General features: G+C 47.8%; 1 protein-coding gene across 4 annotated transcripts in view; it reads left to right on the top strand.

The window, feature by feature from the left end:
• LOC115124306 (zinc finger FYVE domain-containing protein 9-like) overlaps positions 1–24105 on the top strand; it is a 90477-nt gene that overhangs the window by 25822 nt on the left and 40550 nt on the right. For all 4 annotated transcript variants that reach the window (XM_065013819.1, XM_065013820.1, XM_065013821.1 and 1 more), the window contains exons 4-7: positions 4599–6190; positions 9990–10089; positions 19684–19860; positions 19985–20148. In XM_065013819.1, the coding sequence (XP_064869891.1) occupies positions 4599–6190; positions 9990–10089; positions 19684–19860; positions 19985–20148 (2033 nt within the window). The remainder of the gene's footprint in view (positions 1–4598; positions 6191–9989; positions 10090–19683; positions 19861–19984; positions 20149–24105) is intronic.

Below are 24105 nucleotides of genomic sequence, written 5' to 3'. Positions count from 1 at the left end.
TCATAGGCTGAAGTTGTGCCAGGACAGAATCAGAACCACCTGGTGAGGTTAGCATAGGGCTAATGTGTGCCATGTTATCTAATGGGACCAGCTACAATTTAGCGTTCTGTCACTTGCAAGTAAATCAATGTTTTTTTCTTCTTTTTTACCGTGATGCTGGATGCTCATATCATCGGTTTCAAAAACGATAACCAGTGGCGCCCTGGGGGGGGGCCCCCGGTGGCGCCCTGGGGGGGGGGGGGGGGGGGACCAGTGGCGCCCTGGGGGGACAATCGTTTCACCTTTTGTGGATCTCAGCTTCTTCTATTCCGACATCATTGTATACAGTGGATAACACAGTACAGTGTCTACTGTGTGTTGTTGCTGACGGTGTCTATTTAAGACTGGTGCAGAGATCAGCAGTATAGGGTTGGAGCCGTGCTGAAGCTGGATGGGTCATAAAGACATTGTTTTTCTCCCCCGCTGGTCCTGAAAGGTGACTCACCGTCGGGTGTGTGTGTGTGTCTGTGTGTGTGTGTGTGTTATGGGAAGTGAATGTTCAGGAATGTTGTTGACTCCCACATTGCTCAGACTGTATTCGTGTACCAGAGTGATTGATGGGTCTCAGAGGAGAGAGGGAGAGAACAGGGGAGGAGGGATGGAAGAGCACAGAGGGCGAACGGCAGAGAGAAGCCTCTTACTGGCGCAGAGTCCACTATGGACGAAGCTTGCCCACCACTCAGTTTCATTTACGGAGGCTTTCCACACACACAAGCGGTGGGCAGAGCGGGTTTTGTGTAGCTCAGGGTTGTCTGGGTTGTAGTCATTAAGGGAAACGGTTTACCATTTTAAGAACTAAACCGAAGCAAACCGACATTAGTTTCTTTTGGACAAATTCAGGTAGTTCCCTCTCCGTTCCGTTTGCTTCCGTTTTTAAGAAATGTTTTGTTTCAGAATCGGTCTAATGAGTACGCCCCAGGGCATGTTCAGTACAACAACAAAAAAACGTTTTGGAAAGCTGCAGATAGAACTGACATGATTCCTTGAGTCAGAGGTTTGTTCTACATATCTATCTGAACATTTGCCAACGTTGTGTCCTGCTGAACGCAGCCCTGGAACATGCTTGTCCCTATGTGAAGCCAAAAATAACAAATAATTCATTTAATTTGTAAAGAGCATTTCTGACACTCAAGGCACACATAAATTTTTTACAAAAATAAATAAAATGAAGATGAAGATGATCCAGAACTGAGACGACAATCAAAGCTATATACGGGTGTCATCAGATCCGGAGGAGAACCGGATTAGCTGAGGTCCTTGAAAGCTTTTCTAAAGACGTTCTTGAGCCTTAGAGGACAGAGACCCTGCGGCCCTGATAACTTAACAAAAATAGAAATGAAGTCACTTCAATGATTTTACTGTTATAAGGAAATCAGTCAATTGAAATAAATAAATTAGGCCCTGATCTGCAGTTGAGGCCAGTTGGATGTACTGCCAAATTCTCTAAAATGATGTTGGAGGCGGCTTATGGTAGAGAAATTAACATGAAGTTATCTGTAAACAGTTATGATGGACATTCCTGCAGTCAGCACGCCAAATGCACGCTCCCTCAACCTGTGGCAAAACTGCACATTTTAGTGGCCTTTCTATCGTCCCCAGCACAAGGTTCATTTCTGTAATGATCATGCTGTTTAGTCGGCTTCCTTGATATGCCACAGCTGTCAGGACGATGGGTTGTCTTGGTAAAGGGAGAAATGCTCACTAACAGTGACGTAAATATCTGTACAGTGCATTCAGAAAGTATTCAGACCCCTTGACTTAAACCACGTTTCGTTACGGCCTTATTCTTAAATTGATTTAATTGTTTTTTAACCCCTCATCAATCTACACACTCCCCCCATAATGACATCACAATACCCCATAATGACATCACAATGAAGTGAAAACATTTATTTTTTATTTTTTATTTGTGCAAATGTATTAAAAATGGAAAAACATACCTTATTTACATAAATATTCAGACTCTTTTCTATGAGACTCAAAATTGAGCTCAGGTGCATCATGTTTCCATTGATCATCCTTGAGATGTTTCTACAACTTGATTGGAATCCACCTGTGGTAAATTCAATTGATTGGACATGATTTGGAAAGGCACACACCTGTCTATATAAGGTCCCACAGTTGACAGGTGCGTATCAGAGTAAAAACCAAGCCATGAGGTCAAAGGAATTGTCCGTAGAGCTCAGAGACAGGATTGTGTCGAGGCACAGATCTGGGGAAGGGTACCAATACATTTCTGCAGCGTTGAAGGTCCCCAAGAACACAGTGGCCTCCATTTTTTAAATGGAACAAGTTTGGAACCACCTAAATTCTTCATAGAGCTGGCCGCCGGGCCAAACTGACCAATCAGGGGAAAAGGTCCCTTGTCTGGAAGATGACCAGGAACCTGATGGTCACTCTGTCGGAGCTCCAGAGTTCTTCTGGAGATGGTCATCCTTCTGGAAGGTTCTCCCATCTCTGCAGCACTCCACCAATCAGGGCTTTATAGTAGAATGGCCAGACGGAAGCCACTCCTCAGTAAAAGGCACATGACAGCATGCTCGGAGTTTGCCAAGAGGCACCTAAAGGACTCTCAGACTACAAGAAACAAGATTCTCTGGTCTGATGAAACCAAGGTTGAACTCTGGCCTGAATGCCAAGCGTAAAGTCTGGAGGAAACCTGGCACCATCCCTACGGTGAAGCATGGTGGTGGTAGCATCATGCTGTGGTGATGTTTTTCAGTTGCAGGGACTGGTAGACTAGTCAGGATCGAGGGAAAGATGAACGGCGCAAAGTACAGAGATCCTTGACGATAACCTGATCCAGAGCGCTCAGGACCTCAGACTGGGGGTGAAGGTTCACTTTCCAACAGGACAAAGAGCCTAAGCTCACAGCCAAGACAACGTAGGAGTGGCTTCGGTAGTCAGGTAGTCTCTGAATGTCCTTGAGTGGCCCAGCCAGAGCCTGGACTTGAACCCGATCTAACATCTTTGGAGATACCTGAAAATAGCTGTGCAGCAACACTCCCCATTCAACCTGACAGAGCTTGACAGGATCTGCAGTGAAGAATGGGAGAAACTCCCCAAATACAGGTGTGTCAAGATTGTAGAGTCATACCCAAGAAGACTTGAGGCTGTAATCGCTGCCAAAGGTGCTTCATAAAAGTACTGAGAAAAAGGGTCTGAATACTTATGTTAATGTATTTCAGTTTTTTAAAACTTGTAATTTGCTGTTGGGGAGGGTAATCACTACACTGTACTGCTGTAGGACACTGTACTGCTGTAGGACACTGCACTGCTGTAGGACACTACTGCTGTAGGACACTGTACTGCTGTAGGACACTGTACTGCTGTAGGACACTGTACTGCTGTAGGACACTGCACTGCTGTAGGACACTGCACTGCTGTAGGACACTACTGCTGTAGGACACTGTACTGCTGTAGGACACTGTACTGCTGTAGGACACTGCTGCTGTAGGACACTGCACTGCTGTAGGACACTGCACTGCTGTAGGTCACTGTACTGCTGTAGGACACTGTACTGCTGTAGGACACTGTACTGCTGTAGGACACTGCTGCTGTAGGACACTGCACTGCTGTAGGACACTGCACTGCTGTAGGACACTGCACTGCTGTAGGTCACTGTACTGCTGTAGGACACTGTACTGCTGTAGGACACTGCACTGCTGTAGGACACTACTGCTGTAGGACACTGTACTGCTGTAGGTCACTGTACTGCTGTAGGACACTGCACTGCTGTAGGACACTGCACTGCTGTAGGACACTGCACTGCTGTAGGTCACTGCACTGCTGTAGGACACTGTACTGCTGTAGGACTCTGTACTGCTGTAGGACACTGCACTGCTGTAGGACACTGCACTGCTGTAGGACACTGCACTGCTGTAGGACACTGCACTGCTGTAGGACACTACTGCTGTAGGACACTGTACTGCTGTAGGACACTGTACTGTTGTAGGACACTGTACTGCTGTAGGACACTACTGCTGTAGGTCACTGCACTGCTGTAGGACACTGTACTGCTGTAGGTCACTGTACTGCTGTAGGTCACTGTACTGCTGTAGGACTCTGCACTGCTGTAGGACTCTGCACTGCTGTAGGACTCTGCACTGCTGTAGGACTCTGCACTGCTGTAGGACACTACTGCTGTAGGACACTGTACTGCTGTAGGACACTGTACTGCTGTAGGACACTGTACTGCTGTAGGACACTGCACTGCTGTAGGACACTGCACTGCTGTAGGACACTGCACTGCTAGCAGCCACCTCTGGTGTTTTTTCTTCCCCCCAGCGGTTGGCATCGCTGGTGCGTCACCCCCACCTACTGTGCCCGGGAGATGGTGTCATCATGGTTTTATAGGTCACGTTCCCCTGCTCTGGTGTTGCATGCATCAACCAATGGGTGCATGCCACATCGTTGACTGTGCTGTAGGGCACCAGATAGCTATAACATATGTGGTTAGCTGATAGTTAAAATACCTATCCAGTCGTTGTAAGATCTGGCAACGCCTGCGCAGAAGAACGTGCCCATAATCGCTCTCTCTCTCTCTGCCCCTCTTCTAGATGATGAGACAGACAGTCCCACTCTGTCGGATGCTAAGTGGAGTCAGATCCTGGCCCCTCCGACCCACTTCCTGTCTCTGAACCCTGCTCTGGCTTTGACCCCTGACCCCAGGGACGGGGACAGTCCCCTCCCCTTCAAGACCCTCCCAACCCCCGACCCGTCCTCTAACGACTTCCAGGGGCCTGACTCCAAACGCCACCCCGCTGCCAAGCCTCCTTCCTGGGGAGAGGAGAGGCCAGGCCGCACTGCGCACGTCCACAGCCCTCCGCTCCCCCAACCCAACATCGGCAAGCTGGTGGGGGGTGAGGAGGGCTTGTCTCCCCTTGTGCCGGCTTCCTCTAGCCCCCCTCCTTACCACCACCACCTGGCCCTGGAGAACGGCTTCACCTCTATCAGCTCCTCTTGTCCTGCTCTCAACGGGCTCAGTGAGGAACCCTGCAAGGGGAACCAAACAACCCCTTCAAACCACCAGCTGCCTGCCCCCTCTGACCCACGTCCTGATGTCCCTCTGGAGGGTAGGGAGGGGGAGAGGAGTGGTGGAAGCTCTCACATTAGTCATTCACACTTTACCTATGAGGAGAGCCTGGGAGGGGACAGACAGGCGTCACCCATACAGGAGAGGGACAGAGAGGAGGCTGACATGGCTGGGGGACAGTCGCAGGACTCTGGGGGGAGAGGACAGAATGGAGGATGGAGAGAGGGAAGACCGAGAGAAGACTCTGGGGGGAATGTACAGAATGGAGGGGTGATGGAAGAACTGAGAGGGGGGAGAAAAGAGTGTAGGAAGTCTTCTCAGAAGGAGAAGAGGTTGAACGGAGAGCTGGACAAGAGTGGGGTTCAGAATGGAGAGGTGGCTCTCACCAACGGCCTGGCTACTGCAGGGGAAGAAGAAGAAGAGAGAGGGTCTCTCACACCTCCCCCCTCCAAGGAGGACTCTGTAACAGAGGAGAAGGAGATGGAGGAGAGAGGGTCTCTCACACCTCCCCCCTCCAAGGAGGACTCTGTAACGGAGGAGAAGGAGATGGAGGAGAACAAGCAAGAGCACGAAGGAGGAGGAGAAAGAGGTGGTAGCTTTTTACCCAGTTGTTTGCAGCCGGTGAGTTTGCCGTTCGGAGGGGCACGTCCTAAACAGCCGGTCAGTCTCAAACTCCAGATCCCCCGGCCCCTATACGAACAGGTCCAGAACCAGCTGGCACCTTCTGCTAACACCGCCAGCAGTGTTACTGGTGGAGGAAAGAACAAGAACCTTGAGAACCGTGGCGGTGCCGGAATCATGGATACGGCAACTGTACTTGCCGTGGGCGACCCTGGTGGTGGTGGTGGTGGTGGTGGTGGTGGTGTGAAGGGGGAGGTGCTAACCGGGGAGTCTCCGTCATCATCGTCGGGCCTGGTGGAGGTGTCAGAGAGCAGCCCGGATAATGACTTCCAGGCAGGGCAGCATCACCAGGGGGCTCTGCCCAGGAAACTGCTCTCCTCCCTGGGGGATGTAGCCCCCGTGTGGGTCCCTGACTCCCAGGCTCCAGTCTGTATGAAGTGCGAGGTCCGCTTCACCTTCACCAAGAGGAGGCATCACTGCAGGGCCTGTGGAAAGGTGGGTGGAGTCTATACAGCAGGGCCTGTGGAAAGGTGGGTGGAGTCTATACAGCAGGGCCTGTGGAAAGGTGGGTGGAGTCTATACTGCAGGGCCCGTGGAAAGGTGGGTGGAGTCTATACAGCAGGGCTTTTCAACCCTGTTCCTGGAGAGAGACCCTCCTGTAGGTTTTAACTCCAACCCTGTTCCTGGAGAGAGACCCTCCTGTAGGTTTTAACTCCAACCCTGTTCCTGGAGAGAGACCCTCCTGTAGGGTTTAACTCCAACCCTGTTCCTGGAGAGAAACCCTCCTGTAGGTTTTAAATCCAACCCCAGTGTTAATTCACCTGCTTCAGTTTATCAACCAGTTTCTAGTTAGAATCCGGTGAGCTAGATTAGGGTGTCTCAGCGCAGGCCGTTAGCCCAATATAATGGTCTCTCTCTCCAGGTGTAATGTAATGGTGTGTTTGTGTCTCTCTCTTTCCAGGTGTAATATTTGTGTGTCTCTCTCTCTTTCCAGGTGTAATAGTTGTGTGTCTCTCTCTCCAGGTGTAATGTAATGGTGTGTTTGTGTCTCTCTCTCCAGGTGTAATAGTTGTGTGTCTCTCTCTTTCCAGGTGTAATAGTTGTGTGTCTCTCTCTCTCTTTCCAGGTGTAATAGTTGTGTGTCTCTCTCTCTCTTTCCAGGTGTAATAGTTGTGTGTCTCTCTCTCTTTCCAGGTGTAATAGTTGTGTGTCTCTCTCTCTCTTTCCAGGTGTAATAGTTGTGTGTCTCTCTCTCTTTCCAGGTGTAATAGTTGTGTGTCTCTCTCTTTCCAGGTGTAATAGTTGTGTGTGTCTCTCTCTTTCCAGGTGTAATAGTTGTGTGTCTCTCTCTCTCTTTCCAGGTGTAATATTTGTGTGTCTCTCTCTCTCTTTCCAGGTGTAATATTTGTGTGTCTCTCTCTCTCTTTCCAGGTGTAATATTTGTGTGTCTCTCTCTCTCTTTCCAGGTGTAATAGTTGTGTGTCTCTCTCTTTCCAGGTGTAATAGTTGTGTGTCTCTCTCTTTCCAGGTGTAATAGTTGTGTGTCTCTCTCTCTCTTTCCAGGTGTAATAGTTGTGTGTCTCTCTCTCTCTTTCCAGGTGTAATAGTTGTGTGTCTCTCTCTCTCTTTCCAGGTGTAATAGTTGTGTGTCTCTCTTTCCAGGTGTAATAGTTGTGTGTCTCTCTTTCCAGGTGTAATAGTTGTGTGTCTCTCTCTCTCTTTCCAGGTGTAATAGTTGTGTCTCTCTCTTTCCAGGTGTAATATTTGTGTGTCTCTCTCTCTTTCCAGGTGTAATATTTGTGTGTCTCTCTCTTTCCAGGTGTAATAGTTGTGTGTCTCTCTCTCTCTTTCCAGGTGTAATAGTTGTGTGTCTCTCTCTCTCTTTCCAGGTGTAATAGTTGTGTGTCTCTCTCTCTCTTTCCAGGTGTAATAGTTGTGTGTCTCTCTCTCTCTTTCCAGGTGTAATAGTTGTGTGTCTCTCTCTCTTTCCAGGTGTAATAGTTGTGTGTCTCTCTCTCTTTCCAGGTGTAATAGTTGTGTGTCTCTCTCTTTCCAGGTGTAATAGTTGTGTGTGTCTCTCTCTTTCCAGGTGTAATAGTTGTGTGTGTCTCTCTCTCTTTCCAGGTGTAATAGTTGTGTGTGTCTCTCTCTCTCTCTCTTCCAGGTGTAATAGTTGTGTGTCTCTCTCTTTCCAGGTGTAATAGTTGTGTGTCTCTCTCTTTCCAGGTGTAATAGTTGTGTGTCTCTCTTTCCAGGTGTAATAGTTGTGTGTCTCTCTCTCTTTCCAGGTGTAATAGTTGTGTGTCTCTCTTTCCAGGTGTAATAGTTGTGTGTCTCTCTCTTTCCAGGTGTAATAGTTGTGTGTGTGTCTCTCTCTCTCTCTCTCCAGGTGTAATAGTTGTGTGTGTCTCTCTCTTTCCAGGTGTAATAGTTGTGTGTCTCTCTTTCCAGGTGTAATAGTTGTGTGTCTCTCTCTCTTTCCAGGTGTAATATTTGTGTGTCTCTCTCTCTTTCCAGGTGTAATATTTGTGTGTCTCTCTCTTTCCAGGTGTAATAGTTGTGTGTCTCTCTCTCTCTTTCCAGGTGTAATAGTTGTGTGTCTCTCTCTCTTTCCAGGTGTAATAGTTGTGTGTCTCTCTCTCTTTCCAGGTGTAATAGTTGTGTGTCCAGGTGTAATAGTTGTGTGTCTCTCTCTCTCTTTCCAGGTGTAATAGTTGTGTGTCTCTCTTTCCAGGTGTAATAGTTGTGTGTCTCTCTTTCCAGGTGTAATAGTTGTGTGTCTCTCTCTCTTTCCAGGTGTAATATTTGTGTGTCTCTCTCTCTTTCCAGGTGTAATATTTGTGTGTCTCTCTCTTTCCAGGTGTAATAGTTGTGTGTCTCTCTCTCTCTTTCCAGGTGTAATAGTTGTGTGTCTCTCTCTCTCTTTCCAGGTGTAATAGTTGTGTGTCTCTCTCTCTCTTTCCAGGTGTAATAGTTGTGTGTCTCTCTCTCTCTTTCCAGGTGTAATAGTTGTGTGTCTCTCTCTCTCTTTCCAGGTGTAATAGTTGTGTGTCTCTCTCTCTCTTTCCAGGTGTAATAGTTGTGTGTCTCTCTTTCCAGGTGTAATAGTTGTGTGTCTCTCTCTCTCTTTCCAGGTGTAATAGTTGTGTGTCTCTCTCTCTTTCCAGGTGTAATAGTTGTGTGTGTCTCTCTCTCTTTCCAGGTGTAATAGTTGTGTGTGTCTCTCTCTCTTTCCAGGTGTAATAGTTGTGTGTCTCTCTCTCTCTCTCTCCAGGTGTAATAGTTGTGTGTGTCTCTCTCTTTCCAGGTGTAATAGTTGTGTGTGTCTCTCTCTCTTTCCAGGTGTAATAGTTGTGTGTCTCTCTCTCTCTCTCCAGGTGTAATAGTTGTGTGTGTCTCTCTCTCTCCAGGTGTAATAGTTGTGTGTGTCTCTCTCTCTCCAGGTGTAATAGTTGTGTGTGTGTGTGTCTCTCTCTCTCTCTCTCCAGGTGTAATATTTGTGTGTGTGTGTGTGTGTCTCTCTCTCTCTCTCCAGGTGTAATATTTGTGTGTGTCTCTCTCTCTCTCTCCAGGTGTAATATTTGTGTGTGTGTGTGTGTGTCTCTCTCTCTCTCCAGGTGTAATATTTGTGTGTGTCTCTCTCTCTCTCTCCAGGTGTAATATTTGTGTGTGTGTGTGTGTCTCTCTCTCTCTCTCTCTCTCTCTCCAGGTGTAATATTTGTGTGTGTCTCTCTCTCTCTCTCTCCAGGTGTAATATTTGTGTGTGTGTGTGTGTCTCTCTCTCTCTCTCCAGGTGTAATATTTGTGTGTCTCTCTCTCTCTCTCCAGGTGTAATATTTGTGTGTCTCTCTCTCTCTCTCTCCAGGTGTAATATAATTGTGTGTGTCTCTCTCTCTCCAGGTGTAATATTTGTGTGTGTGTGTCTCTCTCTCTCTCCAGGTGTAATATTTGTGTGTGTCTCTCTCTCTCTCTCTCTCTCTCTCCAGGTGTAATATTTGTGTCTCTCTCTCTCTCTCTCTCTCTCTCTCTCTCTCTCTCTCTCTCTCTCCAGGTGTAATATTTGTGTGTGTGTCTCTCTCTCTCTCTCTCTCTCTCTCTCCAGGTGTAATATTTGTGTGTGTGTCTCTCTCTCTCTCTCTCTCTCTCTCTCTCCAGGTGTAATATTTGTGTGTGTGTCTCTCTCTCTCTCTCTCTCTCTCTCTCTCTCTCTCTCTCTCTCTCTCCAGGTGTAATATTTGTGTGTCTCTCTCTCTCTCCAGGTGTAATATCATTGTGTGTCTCTCTCTTTCTCCAGGTGTTCTGTGCTGCCTGCTGCAGCCTGAGGAGCAGACTGATTTACATGGACAGGAAGGAGGCCAGAGTCTGTATCACCTGTCACTCTGCCCTAATGAGTGGTGAGTCACTATTACTACTGGTCTAGGATCAGCTTACTACACCCCCTTCAGAATTGTATCCATTAGGATTTAAACACAATACTGTTCCTAGATCAGCATCTACTAGGACATCTTCCTTGGGTTCGGACGGGGTTGGGTGTTTTAAGTTTCCAGATCCTATATCGATCTTGATCAAGTATCCTATTTCAACCTGGTCCCTTAGAGCTCCCTAGATTAACCCAGTCCCCTAGAGCTCCCTAGATCAACCCGGTCCCCGAGAGCTCCCTAGATCAACCCGGTCCCCGAGAGCTCCCTAGATTAACCCGGTCCCCTAGAGCTCCCTAGATTAACCCGGTCCCCGAGAGCTCCCTAGATTAACCCGGTCCCCTAGAGCTCCCTAGATCAACCCGGTCCCCTAGAGCTCCCTAGATTAACCCGGTCCCCGAGAGCTCCCTAGATTAACCCGGTCCCCTAGAGCTCCCTAGATTAACCCGGTCCCCTAGAGCTCCCTAGATCAACCCGGTCCCCGAGAGCTCCCTAGATCAACCCGGTCCCCGAGAGCTCCCTAGATTAACCCGGTCCCCTAGAGCTCCCTAGATTAACCCGGTCCCCGAGAGCTCCCTAGATCAACCCGGTCCCCTAGAGCTCCCTAGATTAACCCGGTCCCCTAGAGCTCCCTAGATCAACCCGGTCCCCGAGAGCTCCCTAGATCAACCCGGTCCCCTAGAGCTCCCTAGATTAACCCGGTCCCCGAGAGCTCCCTAGATCAACCCGGTCCCCTAGAGCTCCCTAGATTAACCCGGTCCCCGAGAGCTCCCTAGATTAACCCGGTCCCCTAGAGCTCCCTAGATCAACCCGGTCCCCTAGAGCTCCCTAGATTAACCCGGTCCCCGAGAGCTCCCTAGATTAACCCGGTCCCCTAGAGCTCCCTAGATCAACCCGGTCCCCGAGAGCTCCCTAGATCAACCCGGTCCCCTAGAGCTCCCTAGATTAACCCGGTCCCCGAGAGCTCCCTAGATTAACCCAGTCCCCTAGAGCTCCCTAGATTAACCCGGTCCCCGAGAGCTCCCTAGATTAACCCAGTCCCCTAGAGCTCCCTAGATTAACCCAGTCCCCTAGAGCTCCCTAGATTAACCCGGTCCCCGAGAGCTCCCTTGACCAATCCTATATACTGTATCTCTATACATACTTTTGGTCATGTAGTGTATGTAGACACCTGCTCGTCGAACATCTCATTCCATAATCATCTGCATTATATGGAGTTGTTCCCCCCTTTGCTGCAATAACAGCCTCCACTCTTCTGGGAAGGCTTTCCACTAGATGTTAGAACATTGCTGCTATAACAGCCTACACTCTTCTGGGAAGGCTTTCCACTAGATGTTGGAACATTGCTGCTATAACAGCCTCCACTCTTCTGGGAAGGCTTTCCACTAGATGTTGGAACATTGCTGCTATAACAGCCTCCACTCTCCTGGGAAGGCTTTCCACTAGATGTTGGAACATTGCTGCTATAACAGCCTCCACTCTCCTGGGAAGGCTTTCCACTAGATGTTGGAACATTGCTGCTATAACAGCCTCCACTCTTCTGGGAAGGCTTTCCACTAGATGTTGGAACATTGCTGCTATAACAGCCTCCACTCTTCTGGGAAGGCTTTCCACTAGATGTTGGAACATTGCTGCTATAACAGCCTCCACTCTTCTGGGAAGGCTTTCCACTAGATGTTGGAACATTGCTGCTATAACAGCCTCCACTCTTCTGGGAAGGCTTTCCACTAGATGTTGGAACATTGCTGCTATAACAGCCTCCACTCTTCTGGGAAGGCTTTCCACTAGATGTAGGAACATTGCTGCTATAACAGCCTCCACTCTTCTGGGAAGGCTTTCTACTAGATGTTGGAACATTGCTGCTATAACAGCCTCCACTCTTCTGGGAAGGCTTTCCACTAGACGTTGGAACATTGCTGCTATAACAGCCTCCACTCTTCTGGGAAGGCTTTCCACTAGACGTTGGAACATTGCTGCTATAACAGCCTCCACTCTTCTGGGAAGGCTTTCCACTAGACGTTGGAACATTGCTGCTATAACAGCCTCCACTCTTCTGGGAAGGCTTTCCACTAGATGTTGGAACATTGCTGCTATAACAGCCTCCACTCTTCTGGGAAGGCTTTCCACTAGATGTTGGAACATTGCTGCTATAACAGCCTCCACTCTTCTGGGAAGGCTTTCCACTAGATGTAGGAACATTGCTGCTATAACAGCCTCCACTCTTCTGGGAAGGCTTTCTACTAGATGTTGGAACATTGCTGCTATAACAGCCTCCACTCTTCTGGGAAGGCTTTCCACTAGACGTTGGAACATTGCTGCTATAACAGCCTCCACTCTTCTGGGAAGGCTTTCCACTAGACGTTGGAACATTGCTGCTATAACAGCCTCCACTCTTCTGGGAAGGCTTTCCACTAGACGTTGGAACATTGCTGCTATAACAGCCTCCACTCTTCTGGGAAGGCTTTCCACTAGATGTTGGAACATTGCTGCTATAACAGCCTCCACTCTTCTGGGAAGGTTTTCTACTAGATGTTGGAACATTGCTGCTATAACAGCCTCCACTCTTCTAGGAAGGCTTTCCACTAGATGTTGGAACATTGCTGCTATAACAGCCTCCACTCTTCTGGGAAGGCTTTCCACTAGATGTTGGAACATTGCTGCTATAACAGCCTCCACTCTTCTGGGAAGGTTTTCTACTAGATGTTGGAACATTGCTGCTATAACAGCCTCCACTCTTCTAGGAAGGCTTTCCACTAGATGTTGGAACATTGCTGCTATAACAGCCTCCACTCTTCTGGGAAGGCTTTCCACTAGATGTTGGAACATTGCTGCTATAACAGCCTCCACTCTCCTGGGAAGGCTTTCCACTAGATGTTGGAACATTGCTGCTATAACAGCCTCCACTCTTCTGGGAAGGCTTTCCACTAGATGTTGGAACATTGCTGATATAACAGCCTCCACTCTTCTGGGAAGGCTTTCCACTAGATGTTGGAACATTGCTGCTATAACAGCCTCCACTCTTCTGGGAAGGCTTTCCACTAGATGTTGGAACATTGCTGCTATAACAGCCTCCACTCTTCTGGGAAGGCTTTCCACTAGATGTAGGAACATTGCTGCAATAACAGCCTCCACTCTTCTGGGAAGGCTTTCTACTAGATGTTGGAACATTGCTGCTATAACAGCCTCCGCTCTTCTGGGAAGGCTTTCCACTAGATGTTGGAACATTGCAGCTATAACAGCCTCCGCTCTTCTGGGAAGGCTTTCCACTAGATGTTGGAACATTGCTGCTATAACAGCCTCCGCTCTTCTGGGAAGGCTTTCCACTAGATGTTGGAACATTGCTGCTATAACAGCCTCCACTCTTCTGGGAAGGCTTTCCACTAGATGTTGGAACATTGCTGATATAACAGCCTCCACTCTTCTGGGAAGGCTTTCTACTAGATGTTGGAACATTGCTGCTATAACAGCCTCCACTCTTCTGGGAAGGCTTTCCACTAGATGTTGGAACATTGCTGCTATAACAGCCTCCACTCTTCTAGGAAGGCTTTCCACTAGATGTTGGAACATTGCTGCTATAACAGCCTCCACTCTTCTGGGAAGGCTTTCCACTAGATGTTGGAACATTGCTGCTATAACAGCCTCCACTCTCCTGGGAAGGCTTTCCACTAGATGTTGGAACATTGCTGCTATAACAGCCTCCACTCTTCTGGGAAGGCTTTCTACTAGATGTTGGAACATTATTGCTATAACAGCCTCCACTCTTCTAGGAAGGCTTTCCACTAGATGTTGGAACATTGCTGCTATAACAGCCTCCACTCTTCTGGGAAGGCTTTCCACTAGATGTTGGAACATTGCTGATATAACAGCCTCCACTCTTCTGGGAAGGCTTTCCACTAGATGTTGGAACATTGCTGCTATAACAGCCTCCGCTCTTCTGGGAAGGCTTTCTACTAGATGTTGGAACATTGCTGCTATAACAGCCTCCGCTCTTCTGGGAAGGCTTTCTACTAGATGTTGGAACATTGCTGCTATAACAGCCTCCGCTCTTCTGGGAAGGCTTTCCACTAGATGTTGGAACATTGCTGCTATAACAGCCTCCGCTCTTCTGGGAAGGCTTTCCACTAGATGTTGGAACATTGCTGCTATAACAGCCTCCGCTCTTCTGGGAAGGCTTTCCACTAGATGTTGGAACATTGCTGCTATAACAGCCTCCACTCTTCTGGGAAGGCTTTCTACTAGATGTTGGAACATTGCTGCTATAACAGCCTCCGCTCTTCTGGGAAGGCTTTCCACTAGATGTTGGAACATTGCTGCTATAACAGCCTCCGCTCTTCTGGGAAGGCTTTCCACTAGATGTTGGAACATTGCTGCTATAACAGCCTCCACTCTTCTGGGAAGGCTTTCCACTAGATGTTGGAACATTGCTGCTATAACAGCCTCCACTCTTCTGGGAAGGCTTTCCACTAGATGTTGGAACATTGCTGCTATAACAGCCTCCGCTCTTCTGGGAAGGCTTTCCACTAGATGTTGGAACATTGCTGCTATAACAGCCTCCGTTCTTCTGGGAAGGCTTTCTACTAGATGTTGGAACATTGCTGCTATAACAGCCTCCGCTCTTCTGGGAAGGCTTTCCACTAGATGTTGGAACATTGCTGCTATAACAGCCTCCGTTCTTCTGGGAAGGCTTTCTACTAGATGTTGGAACATTGCTGCTATAACAGCCTCCACTCTTCTGGGAAGGCTTTCCACTAGATGTTGGAACATTGCTGCTATAACAGCCTCCGCTCTTCTGGGAAGGCTTTCTACTAGATGTTGGAACATTGCTGCTATAACAGCCTCCGTTCTTCTGGGAAGGCTTTCTACTAGATGTTGGAACATTGCTGCTATAACAGCCTCCGCTCTTCTGGGAAGGCTTTCCACTAGATGTTAGAACATTGCTGCTATAACAGCCTCCGTTCTTCTGGGAAGGCTTTCTACTAGATGTTGGAACATTGCTGCTATAACAGCCTCCACTCTTCTGGGAAGGCTTTCCACTAGATGTTGGAACATTGCTGCTATAACAGCCTCCGCTCTTCTGGGAAGGCTTTCTACTAGATGTTGGAACATTGCTGCTATAACAGCCTCCGCTCTTCTGGGAAGGCTTTCTACTAGATGTTGGAACATTGCTGCTATAACAGCCTCCACTCTTCTGGGAAGGCTTTCTACTAGATGTTGGAACATTGCTGCTATAACAGCCTCCACTCTTCTGGGAAGGCTTTCCACTAGATGTTGGAACATTGCTGCTATAACAGCCTCCACTCTTCTGGGAAGGCTTTCCACTAGATGTTGGAACATTGCTGCTATAACAGCCTCCACTCTTCTGGGAAGGTTTTCCACTAGATGTTGGAACATTGCTGCTATATCAGCCTACACTCTTCTGGGAAGGCTTTCCACTAGATGTTGAAACATTGCTGCTATAACAGCCTCTACTCTTCTGGGAAGGCTTTCCACTAGATTTTGGAACATTGCTGCAGGGACTTGCTTCCATTCATCCACAAGAACATTAGTGTGGTTGGGCACTGATGTTAGGCCTGGCTTGCAGTCGTTGTTCCACTTCATCCTAAAGGTGTTCGATGGGGTTGAGGTCAGGACTCTGTGCAGGCTAGTCAAGTTCATCCACACCGATATCAACAAACCATTTCTGTATGGACCTCACTTTGTACACGGCGGCATTGTCATGCTGAAACAGGAAAGGTCCTTCCACAAAATTGGAAGCACAGAATCGTCTAGAATATCATTGTATACTGTAGCGTTAAGATTCCTTACAGCCAGACCATTTATTTCTCCTCCACCAAAGTTTACAGTTGGTACTATGTGTTGGGGCAAGTAAAGTTCTCCTGGCATCTGCCAAATCAAGATTAGTCTGTCGGACTGCCAGATGGTGAAGCGTGATTCATCACTCCAGAGCAGCTCTAGCAGGGCAGAAATTTGACGAACTGACTTGTTGGAAAGGTGGTATTCTATTACGGTGCCACGTTGAAAGTCATTGAGCTCTTCGGTAAGGCCGTTCTACTGCCAGTGTTTGTCTATGGAGATTGCATGGCTGTGTGCTTGGTTTTTATATACCTGTCAGCAACGGGTCTGGCTGAAATGGCCGAATCCACTCTTTGAAGGGGTGTCTATAATTATTTTTGTGTGTCTAAAAACCCAAACAGCAAGCAATGCAGGTGTAGAAGCACGTTGGCTAGGAAAAACTCCCTAGAAAGGCCAAAACCTAGGAAGAAACCTAGATAGGAACCAGGCTATGAGGGGTGGCCAGTCCTCTTCTGGCTGTGCCGGGTGGAGATTATAACAGAACATGGCAAAGATGTTCAAATGTTCATAGATGACCAGCAGGGTCCAATAATAATAATCACAGTAGTTGTGCGTCTTTAATATGCTAGCATAGTCAGCGAGGCCATAGGGCTAGGGGAAGCTTTAAATAATTATAGTCACAGTGGTTGTCGAGAGTGCAACAGGAAAGCACCTCCGGAGTAAATGTCAGTTGGCTTTTCATAGCCGATCATTCAGAGTATCTCTACCGCTCCTACTGTCTCTGTAGAGTTGAAAACCGCACGTCTGGGACAGGTAACACGTCCGATGAACAGGTCAGGGTTCCATAGCCGCAGGAAGAACAGTTGAAACTGGAGCAGCAGCAAGGTTAGGTGGACTGGGGACAGCAAGGAGTCATCATGTCAGGTAGTCCTGAGGCATGGTCCTAGGGCTCAGGTCCTCTGAGACGGAGAGAGCGTTAGAGGGAGCATACTTAAATTCACACAGGACACCGGATAAGACAGGAGAAATACTCCAGATATAACAGACTGACCCTAGCCCCCCGACACATAAACTATTGCAGCATAAATACTGGAGGCTGAGACAGGGGTGTTCGGGAGACACTGGGGCCCTGTCCGACGATACCCCCGGACAGGGCCAAACAGGAAGGATATAACCCCACCCACTTTGCCAAAGCACAGCCCCGACACCACTAGAGGGATATCTTCAACCTACCACCCTGAGACAAGGCCGAGTATATTCCACGAAGATCTCCCCCACGGCATGAACCCGAGGGGAGAGCCAACCTGGACAGGAAGATCACGTCAGTGACTCAACCCACTCAAGTAACGCACCCCTCCTAGGGACGCCATGGAAGAGCACCAGTAAGCCAGTGACTCAGCCCCTGTAATCGGGTTAGAGGCAGAGAATCCCAGTGGAAAGAGGGGAACCGGCCAGGCAGAGACAGCAAGGGCGGTTCGTTGCTCCAGAGCCTTTCCGTTCACCTTCCCACTCCTGGGCCAGACTACCCTCAATCATATGACCCACTGAAGAGATGAGTCTTCAGTAAAGACTTAAAGGTTGAGACCGAGTTTGCGTCTCTGACATGGGTAGGCAGACCGTTCCATAAAAATGGAGCTCTATAGGAGAAAGCCCTGCCTCCAGCTGTTTGCTTAGAAATTCTATGGACAGTAAGGAGGCCTGCGTCTTGTGACCGTAGCGTACGTGTAGGTATGTACGGCAGGACCAAATCAGAGATAGGTAGGAGCAAGCCCATGTAATGCTTTGTAGGTTAGCAGTAAAACCTTAAAATCAGCCCTTGCTTCGACAGGAAGCCAGTGTAGAGAGGCTAGCACTGGAGTAATATGATCTTTTTTTTTTGTTCTATTCATGATTCTAGCAGCCGTATTCAGCACTAACTGAAGTTTATTTAGTGCTTTATCCGGGTAGCCGGAAAGTAGAGCATTGCGCAGTTGTCTAATTTAGAAGTGACAAAAGCAAAAACCAGTCAAAAGTTTGGACACAGCGACTCATTCAAGGGTTTTTCTTTATTTTTTTACTATTTTCTACGTTCACAACTATGAAATAACACATGTAATAGTAACCAAAACAGTGTTAAACAAATCCAAATACAGTGTATGGTGTAGTGTATAGTGTATAGTGTAGTGTATAGTGTATGGTGTAGTGTATAGTGTATAGTGTATGGTGTAGTGTATAGTGTATAGTGTATGGTGTAGTGTATAGTGTATAGTGTATGGTGTAGTGTATAGTGTATAGTGTATGGTGTAGTGTATAGTGTATAGTGTATGGTGTAGTGTATAGTGTATAGTGTATGGTGTAGTGTATAGTGTATAGTGTATGGTGTAGTGTATAGTATAGCATATACAGTGGGGCAAAAAAGTATTTAGTCAGCCACCAATTGTGCAAGTTCTCCCACTTAAAAAGATGAGAGAGGCCTGTAATTTTCATCATAGGTACACTTCAACTATGACAGACAAAATGAGGGGAAAAAATCCAGAAAATCACATTGTAGGATTTTAAATAAGTTATTTGCAAATTATGGTGGAAAATAAGTATTTGGTCACCTACAAACAAGCAAGATTTCTGGCTCTCACAGACCTGTAACTTCTTCTTTAAGACGCTCACTTCTGCAAATAAATTGATTAAAAATCCTACAATGTGATTTTCTGGATTATTTTTCCTCATTTTGTCTGTCATAGTTGAAGTGTATCTATGATGAAAATTACAGGCCTCTCACATCTTTTTAAGTGGGAGAACTTGCACAATTGGTGGCTGACTAAATACTTTTTGCCCCACTGTATATAGAAAGGGAAACACTGGTTTGAGGTGCAGTTCCCTCTAATGAATTTATCCAGGAGAGCGCCAGTTTCCTCATAGCGCTTGATGGTTTTTTGAGACTTGAAGAAACTTTTAAAGTTCTTAATTTTCCGGATTGATTGAAAAAAAAAAATCCTATCCAATTGGTAGTTACAGTACGGACTCGGGAGAGGCAAAGGTCGCGAGCCGTGCGTCCTCCGAAACACAACACATCCAAACCGCACTGCTTTTTGACACAATGCCCACTTAACCCGGAAGCTAGCCGCATCAATGTGTCGGTGGAAACGCTGTGCATTGCGTCCGGCCCACCACAGGAGTTCCTTGTGGGTGATGGGACAAGGACATCCCTGCCGGCCAAACCCTCCCCTAACCCGGACAACGCTGGGCCAATTGTGAGCCACCTCATGGGTCTTCCGGTCGGCTGTGACGGAGCCTGGACTCGAATCCAGATTCTCTAGTGGCACAGCTAGCACTGTGACAGTGCTTTAGACCGCTGTGCCACTCAGGAGGCCCTCTGACCTTTGACTTAAGGTAATGACGTTCTGTCATTTGTCTTTGCTTATTTGAGCTGTTCTTGCCGTAATATGGACTTAGCCCTATTTGGTAAAAGACCGTCTTCTGTATACCACCCAATCTTGTCACAACACAACTGATTAACTCACACGTATTAAGAAGGGAATAAAATCCACAAATGAACAAGGCACACCTGTTAATTGAAATACATTCCAGTTGACGACCTCATGAAGCTGGTTGAGAGAATGCTAAGAGTGTGCAAAGCTGTCAATGCAAAGGATGGCTACTTTGAAGAATCTTAAATATATTTGGATTTATTTAACACTTTCTTTGGTTACTGTATGATTCCATATGTGTTATTTCATAGTTTTGTGTCTCAGACCTTTACTTCTCCCTTTATCTTGTTCCTCTGTCTCTCTCTGCCCTCAGCTCATTCGAGGGAGGGTATGTGTGACATGTCTAACCAGAGTCCTAACTCCAACAACCCAGCAGAGTACTGCAGTACCATCCCACCTCTGCAGCAGATCCAATCCTCAGGGACGCTGACCTCCCCTCCCCCCACTGTCATGGTCCCTGTGGGAGTTCCTAAAACACCCGGCTCAGAGGGTAACCATCCCCCATACACCCACCTGTGTTATAACTTTTTCATCTCACCGGCGCTAGTTTTTACTCTGGTTTCTTCCTCTGTGTTTGAAGTATTTACCAACAGTGTCCTGTCTGTGCGTCACAGGGTCTCTCGCGCGGGAGCAGAGGAGGGTGTGTTTTGCAGACGGGATCCTACCCAATGGGGAAGCAGCGGAATCCACCAAGTCCCCTGCTACCAGCCCCGCTCCCTCGCGTCCATTGGCCGTCTCGCAGTGTTCCAACAAATCCTCCACTGCTGATTCGTCAGAGGTACGGTCTGCACCACAGGTCAAAAAGTCTTTATTTTACAGTTTGTTTGAAGATTAGCAAAAGTTGAGTATTTCCAGTTTAAAATTGATGTTCTGAGGTGACCTGGGGCTGGTGAGCTGGGTTAGGATTAGGAGGGAACCCACAGCAGGGCAAATTGTCACTGCATTGACCTTAGCCAAGAGAGATGTTTGTAACCCTGTGCTAAAATAGTCTGGCTGACACCAGCTCTCGAAGTCTTCCGTTACTACTCCTATACACTAAAACGAGTGACAAATTAGACAACTGCAACCTGTTGAACATTACCATCTTGTGGTTAGCAAGTTGCCCATGAAAACGGCATGCGTGACCAACACATGATCTGTATTCCCAGTCATGTGAAATCCATAGATTAGGGCCTCATGAAATTATTTCAATTGATTGATTTCCTTCTATGAACTTTTAACTCTGTAAAATATTTGAATTTGTTGCATTTATTTTTGTTCAAACTAAAATATAATTATTTAGCCCTTTTAGCATAAATTAGTTCAGGAATTAAAATGTGGCTTAACAAATCACATGGAGAAACGTGTTTAATTTAAAAAAAATGTTTTATGTAAATAATTTCAAAAATTACATTTAAGTTTCTATATGTTTTCATCACTTACACAAGATAATAGGGGTTGACCTGATTTCTGAGATTAGCCTCTGTCCCTCATACAGACATTAAATCTGTTAGGTCCCTCAGTCAAGTATTACAAATCACAGATTCAACTACAAAGACCAGGGTGCTTTTCAAAAGCCTGAACGTTTCATATTTTTGTCAGTGTATGTGAAAGTCCTACTAAACAGTCTCTGATGCGCGTCAGAAGTTTGCAAGCCCCGACACAATCATGACCTTCAAAGGGAAACCCAGCCGCGAGCTGCCCAGTGACGCAAACCTACCAGACGAGCTAAATGCCTTCTATGCTCGCTTCAAGGCAAACAACTTTGAACGGGTCAACATTCACAGGGCCAGACGGATTACCAGGATGCGTACTCGGAGCATGCGCTGCCCAACTGGCAAGTGTCTTAACTGTCATTTTCAACCTCTCTCTCTCTGTAATACCTACGTTTCAATCTTTGCACCGTAGTCCCTGTGCCCAAGAACGCCAAGGTAACCAAGGTAACCTGCCTAAACGACTACCCCTCCCCAAGTAGCACTGTAGCCATGAACATGCTTTGAAAGTCTGGTCATGGCTCACATCAACACCACCATCCCAGGAACCACGGACTCACTCCAATTCACATACCGCCCCAACAGATCCACAGACGACGTAATCTCCACACTGCCCTTTCCCACCTGGACAAAAGGAACATCTACGTGAGAATGCTGTTCATTGACTACAGCTCAGCGTTCAACCTCATAGTGCCCACGAAACTCCTCACTAAGCTGAGGACTCTGGGACTAAACACCTTCTGCAACTGGATCCTGGACTTCCTGACGGGCCTCCCCAGGTGGTGAGGGTAGGCAACAACTCATCCGCCACGCTGATCCTCAACACGGGGGGCCCCTCAGGGGTGCGTGATTAGTCCCCTCCTGTACTCCCTGTGCACCCATGACTGAGTGGCCAAACACAATTCCAACAACAAGTTTGCTGACGACACAACAGTGGCTGGCTTGACCACCGACGACAATGACACAGCTTACAGGGAGGTGGTCAGTGTGAACTGGCAGTGTGGTACCAGGACAACAACCTGTCCCTCAACGTGAGCAAGACAAAGGAGCTGATCAGGGACTACAGGAAAAGGAGGGCCGAACCCGCTCCCATTCACATCGACGGGGCTGCTGGCCACATCAGTAAGGACCTATTATGGTCCCCCCCAACACACACACGCACATACCAACAGTCGTGAGGAGGGCACGACAACACCTATTCTCCCTCAGGAGACTGAAAAGATTTGTTATGGGTCCCCAGATCCTCAAAGTTCTACAGCTGCACCATCGAGAACACCCTGACTGGTTAGATCACCACCTGGTATGGAAACTGCTTGGCATCTGACCACAAGGCCCTACCTAGGGTAGTCCATACCGCCCAGTACATCACTGGTGCCGAGCTTCATGCCATCCAGGACCTCTATACCAGGCGGTGTCCTCTACTCAAAGTCCAGGACTGTTCTTTCTGCTACCGCACGACAAGCTGTACCGGACCGCCAAATCTGGGACCAAAAGGCGCCTTAACAGCTTCTACTCCCCAAGCCATCAGACTGCTGAACAGCTTCTACCCCCAAGCCATCAGACTGCTGAACAGCTTCTACCCCCCAAGCCATTAGACTGCTGAACAGCTTCTACCCCCAAGCCATCAGACTGCTGAACAGCTTCTACCCCCCAAGCCATCAGACTGCTGAACAGCTTCTACCCCCAAGCCATCAGACTGGTGAACAGCTTCTACCCCCAAGCCATCAGACTGCTGAACAGCTTCTACCCCCAAGCCATCAGACTGCTGAACAGCTTCTACCCCCCAAGCCATTAGACTGCTGAACAGCTTCTACCCCCAAGCCATCAGACTGCTGAACAGCTTCTACCCCCAAGCCATCAGACTGCTGAGCAGCTTCTACCCCCAAGCCATCAGACTGCTGAACAGCTTCTACCCCCAAGCCATCAGACTGCTGAACAGCATCAGACTCTGAACAGCCCCCAAGCCATCAGACTGGTGAACAGCTTCTACCCCAAGCCATCAGACTGCTGAACAGCTTCTACCCCCAAGCCATCAGACTGGTGAACAGCTTCTACCCCCCAAGCCATCAGACTGCTGAGCAGCTTCTACCCCCCAAGCCATCAGACTGCTGAGCAGCTTCTACCACCCCACACACATTCATATTCCTTTTACGCTGCTGCTACTCTGTTTATCTATGCATAGACACTTTACCTCTACCTACATTACCTCAACTAACCTTTACCCCACATGGACTCTGTACCGTAACACCCTGTATATAGCCTCCACATTGACTCTGTACCGGTACCCCCTGTATATAGCCTCCACATTGACTCTGTACCGGTACCCCCTGTATATAGCCTCCACATTGACTCTGTACCGGTACCCCCTGTATATAGCCTCCACATTGACTCTGTACCGTAACACCCTGTATATAGCCTCCACATTGACTCTGTACCGGTACCCCCTGTATATAGCCTCCACATTGACTCTGTACCGGTACCCCCTGTATATAGCCTCCACATTGACTCTATAACGGTACCCCCTGTATATAGCCTCCACATTGACTCTGTACCGTAACACCCTGTATATAGCCTCCACATTGACTATGTACCGTAACACCCTGGATATAGCCTCCACATTGACTCTGTACCGGTACCCCCTGTATATAGCCTCCACATTGACTCTGTACCGGTACCCCCTGTATATAGCCTCCACATTGACTCTGTACCGTAATACCCTGTATATAGCCTCCACATTGACTCTGTACCGGTACCCCCTGTATATAGCCTCCACACTGACTCTGTACCGTAATACCCTGTATATAGCCTCCACATTGACTCTGTACCGTAATACCCTGTATATAGCCTCCACATTGACTCTGTACCGTAATACCCTGTATATAGCCTCCACATTGACTCTGTACCGGTACCCCCTGTATATAGCCTCCACATTGACTCTGTACCGTAATACCCTGTATATAGCCTCCACATTGACTCTGTACCGTAACACCCTGTATATAGCCTCCACTTTGACTCTGTACCGTAACACCCTGTATATAGCCTCCACATTGACTCTGTACCGGTACCCCCTGTATATAGCCTCCACATTGACTCTGTACCGGTACCCCCTGTATATAGCCTCCACATTGACTCTGTACCGGTACCCCCTGTATATAGCCTCCACATTGACTCTGTACCGGTACCCCCTGTATATAGCCTCCACATTGACTCTGTACCGTAATACCCTGTATATAGCCTCCACATTGACTCTGTACCGTAATACC

This window comes from Oncorhynchus nerka, linkage group LG9b (assembly GCF_034236695.1).
Source record: "Oncorhynchus nerka isolate Pitt River linkage group LG9b, Oner_Uvic_2.0, whole genome shotgun sequence".
NCBI classification, from domain to species: Eukaryota; Metazoa; Chordata; class Actinopteri; order Salmoniformes; family Salmonidae; genus Oncorhynchus; species Oncorhynchus nerka.
The sequence above is the reverse complement of the archived record's forward strand: the minus strand, read 5'-3'. Positions and strand labels throughout refer to the sequence as shown.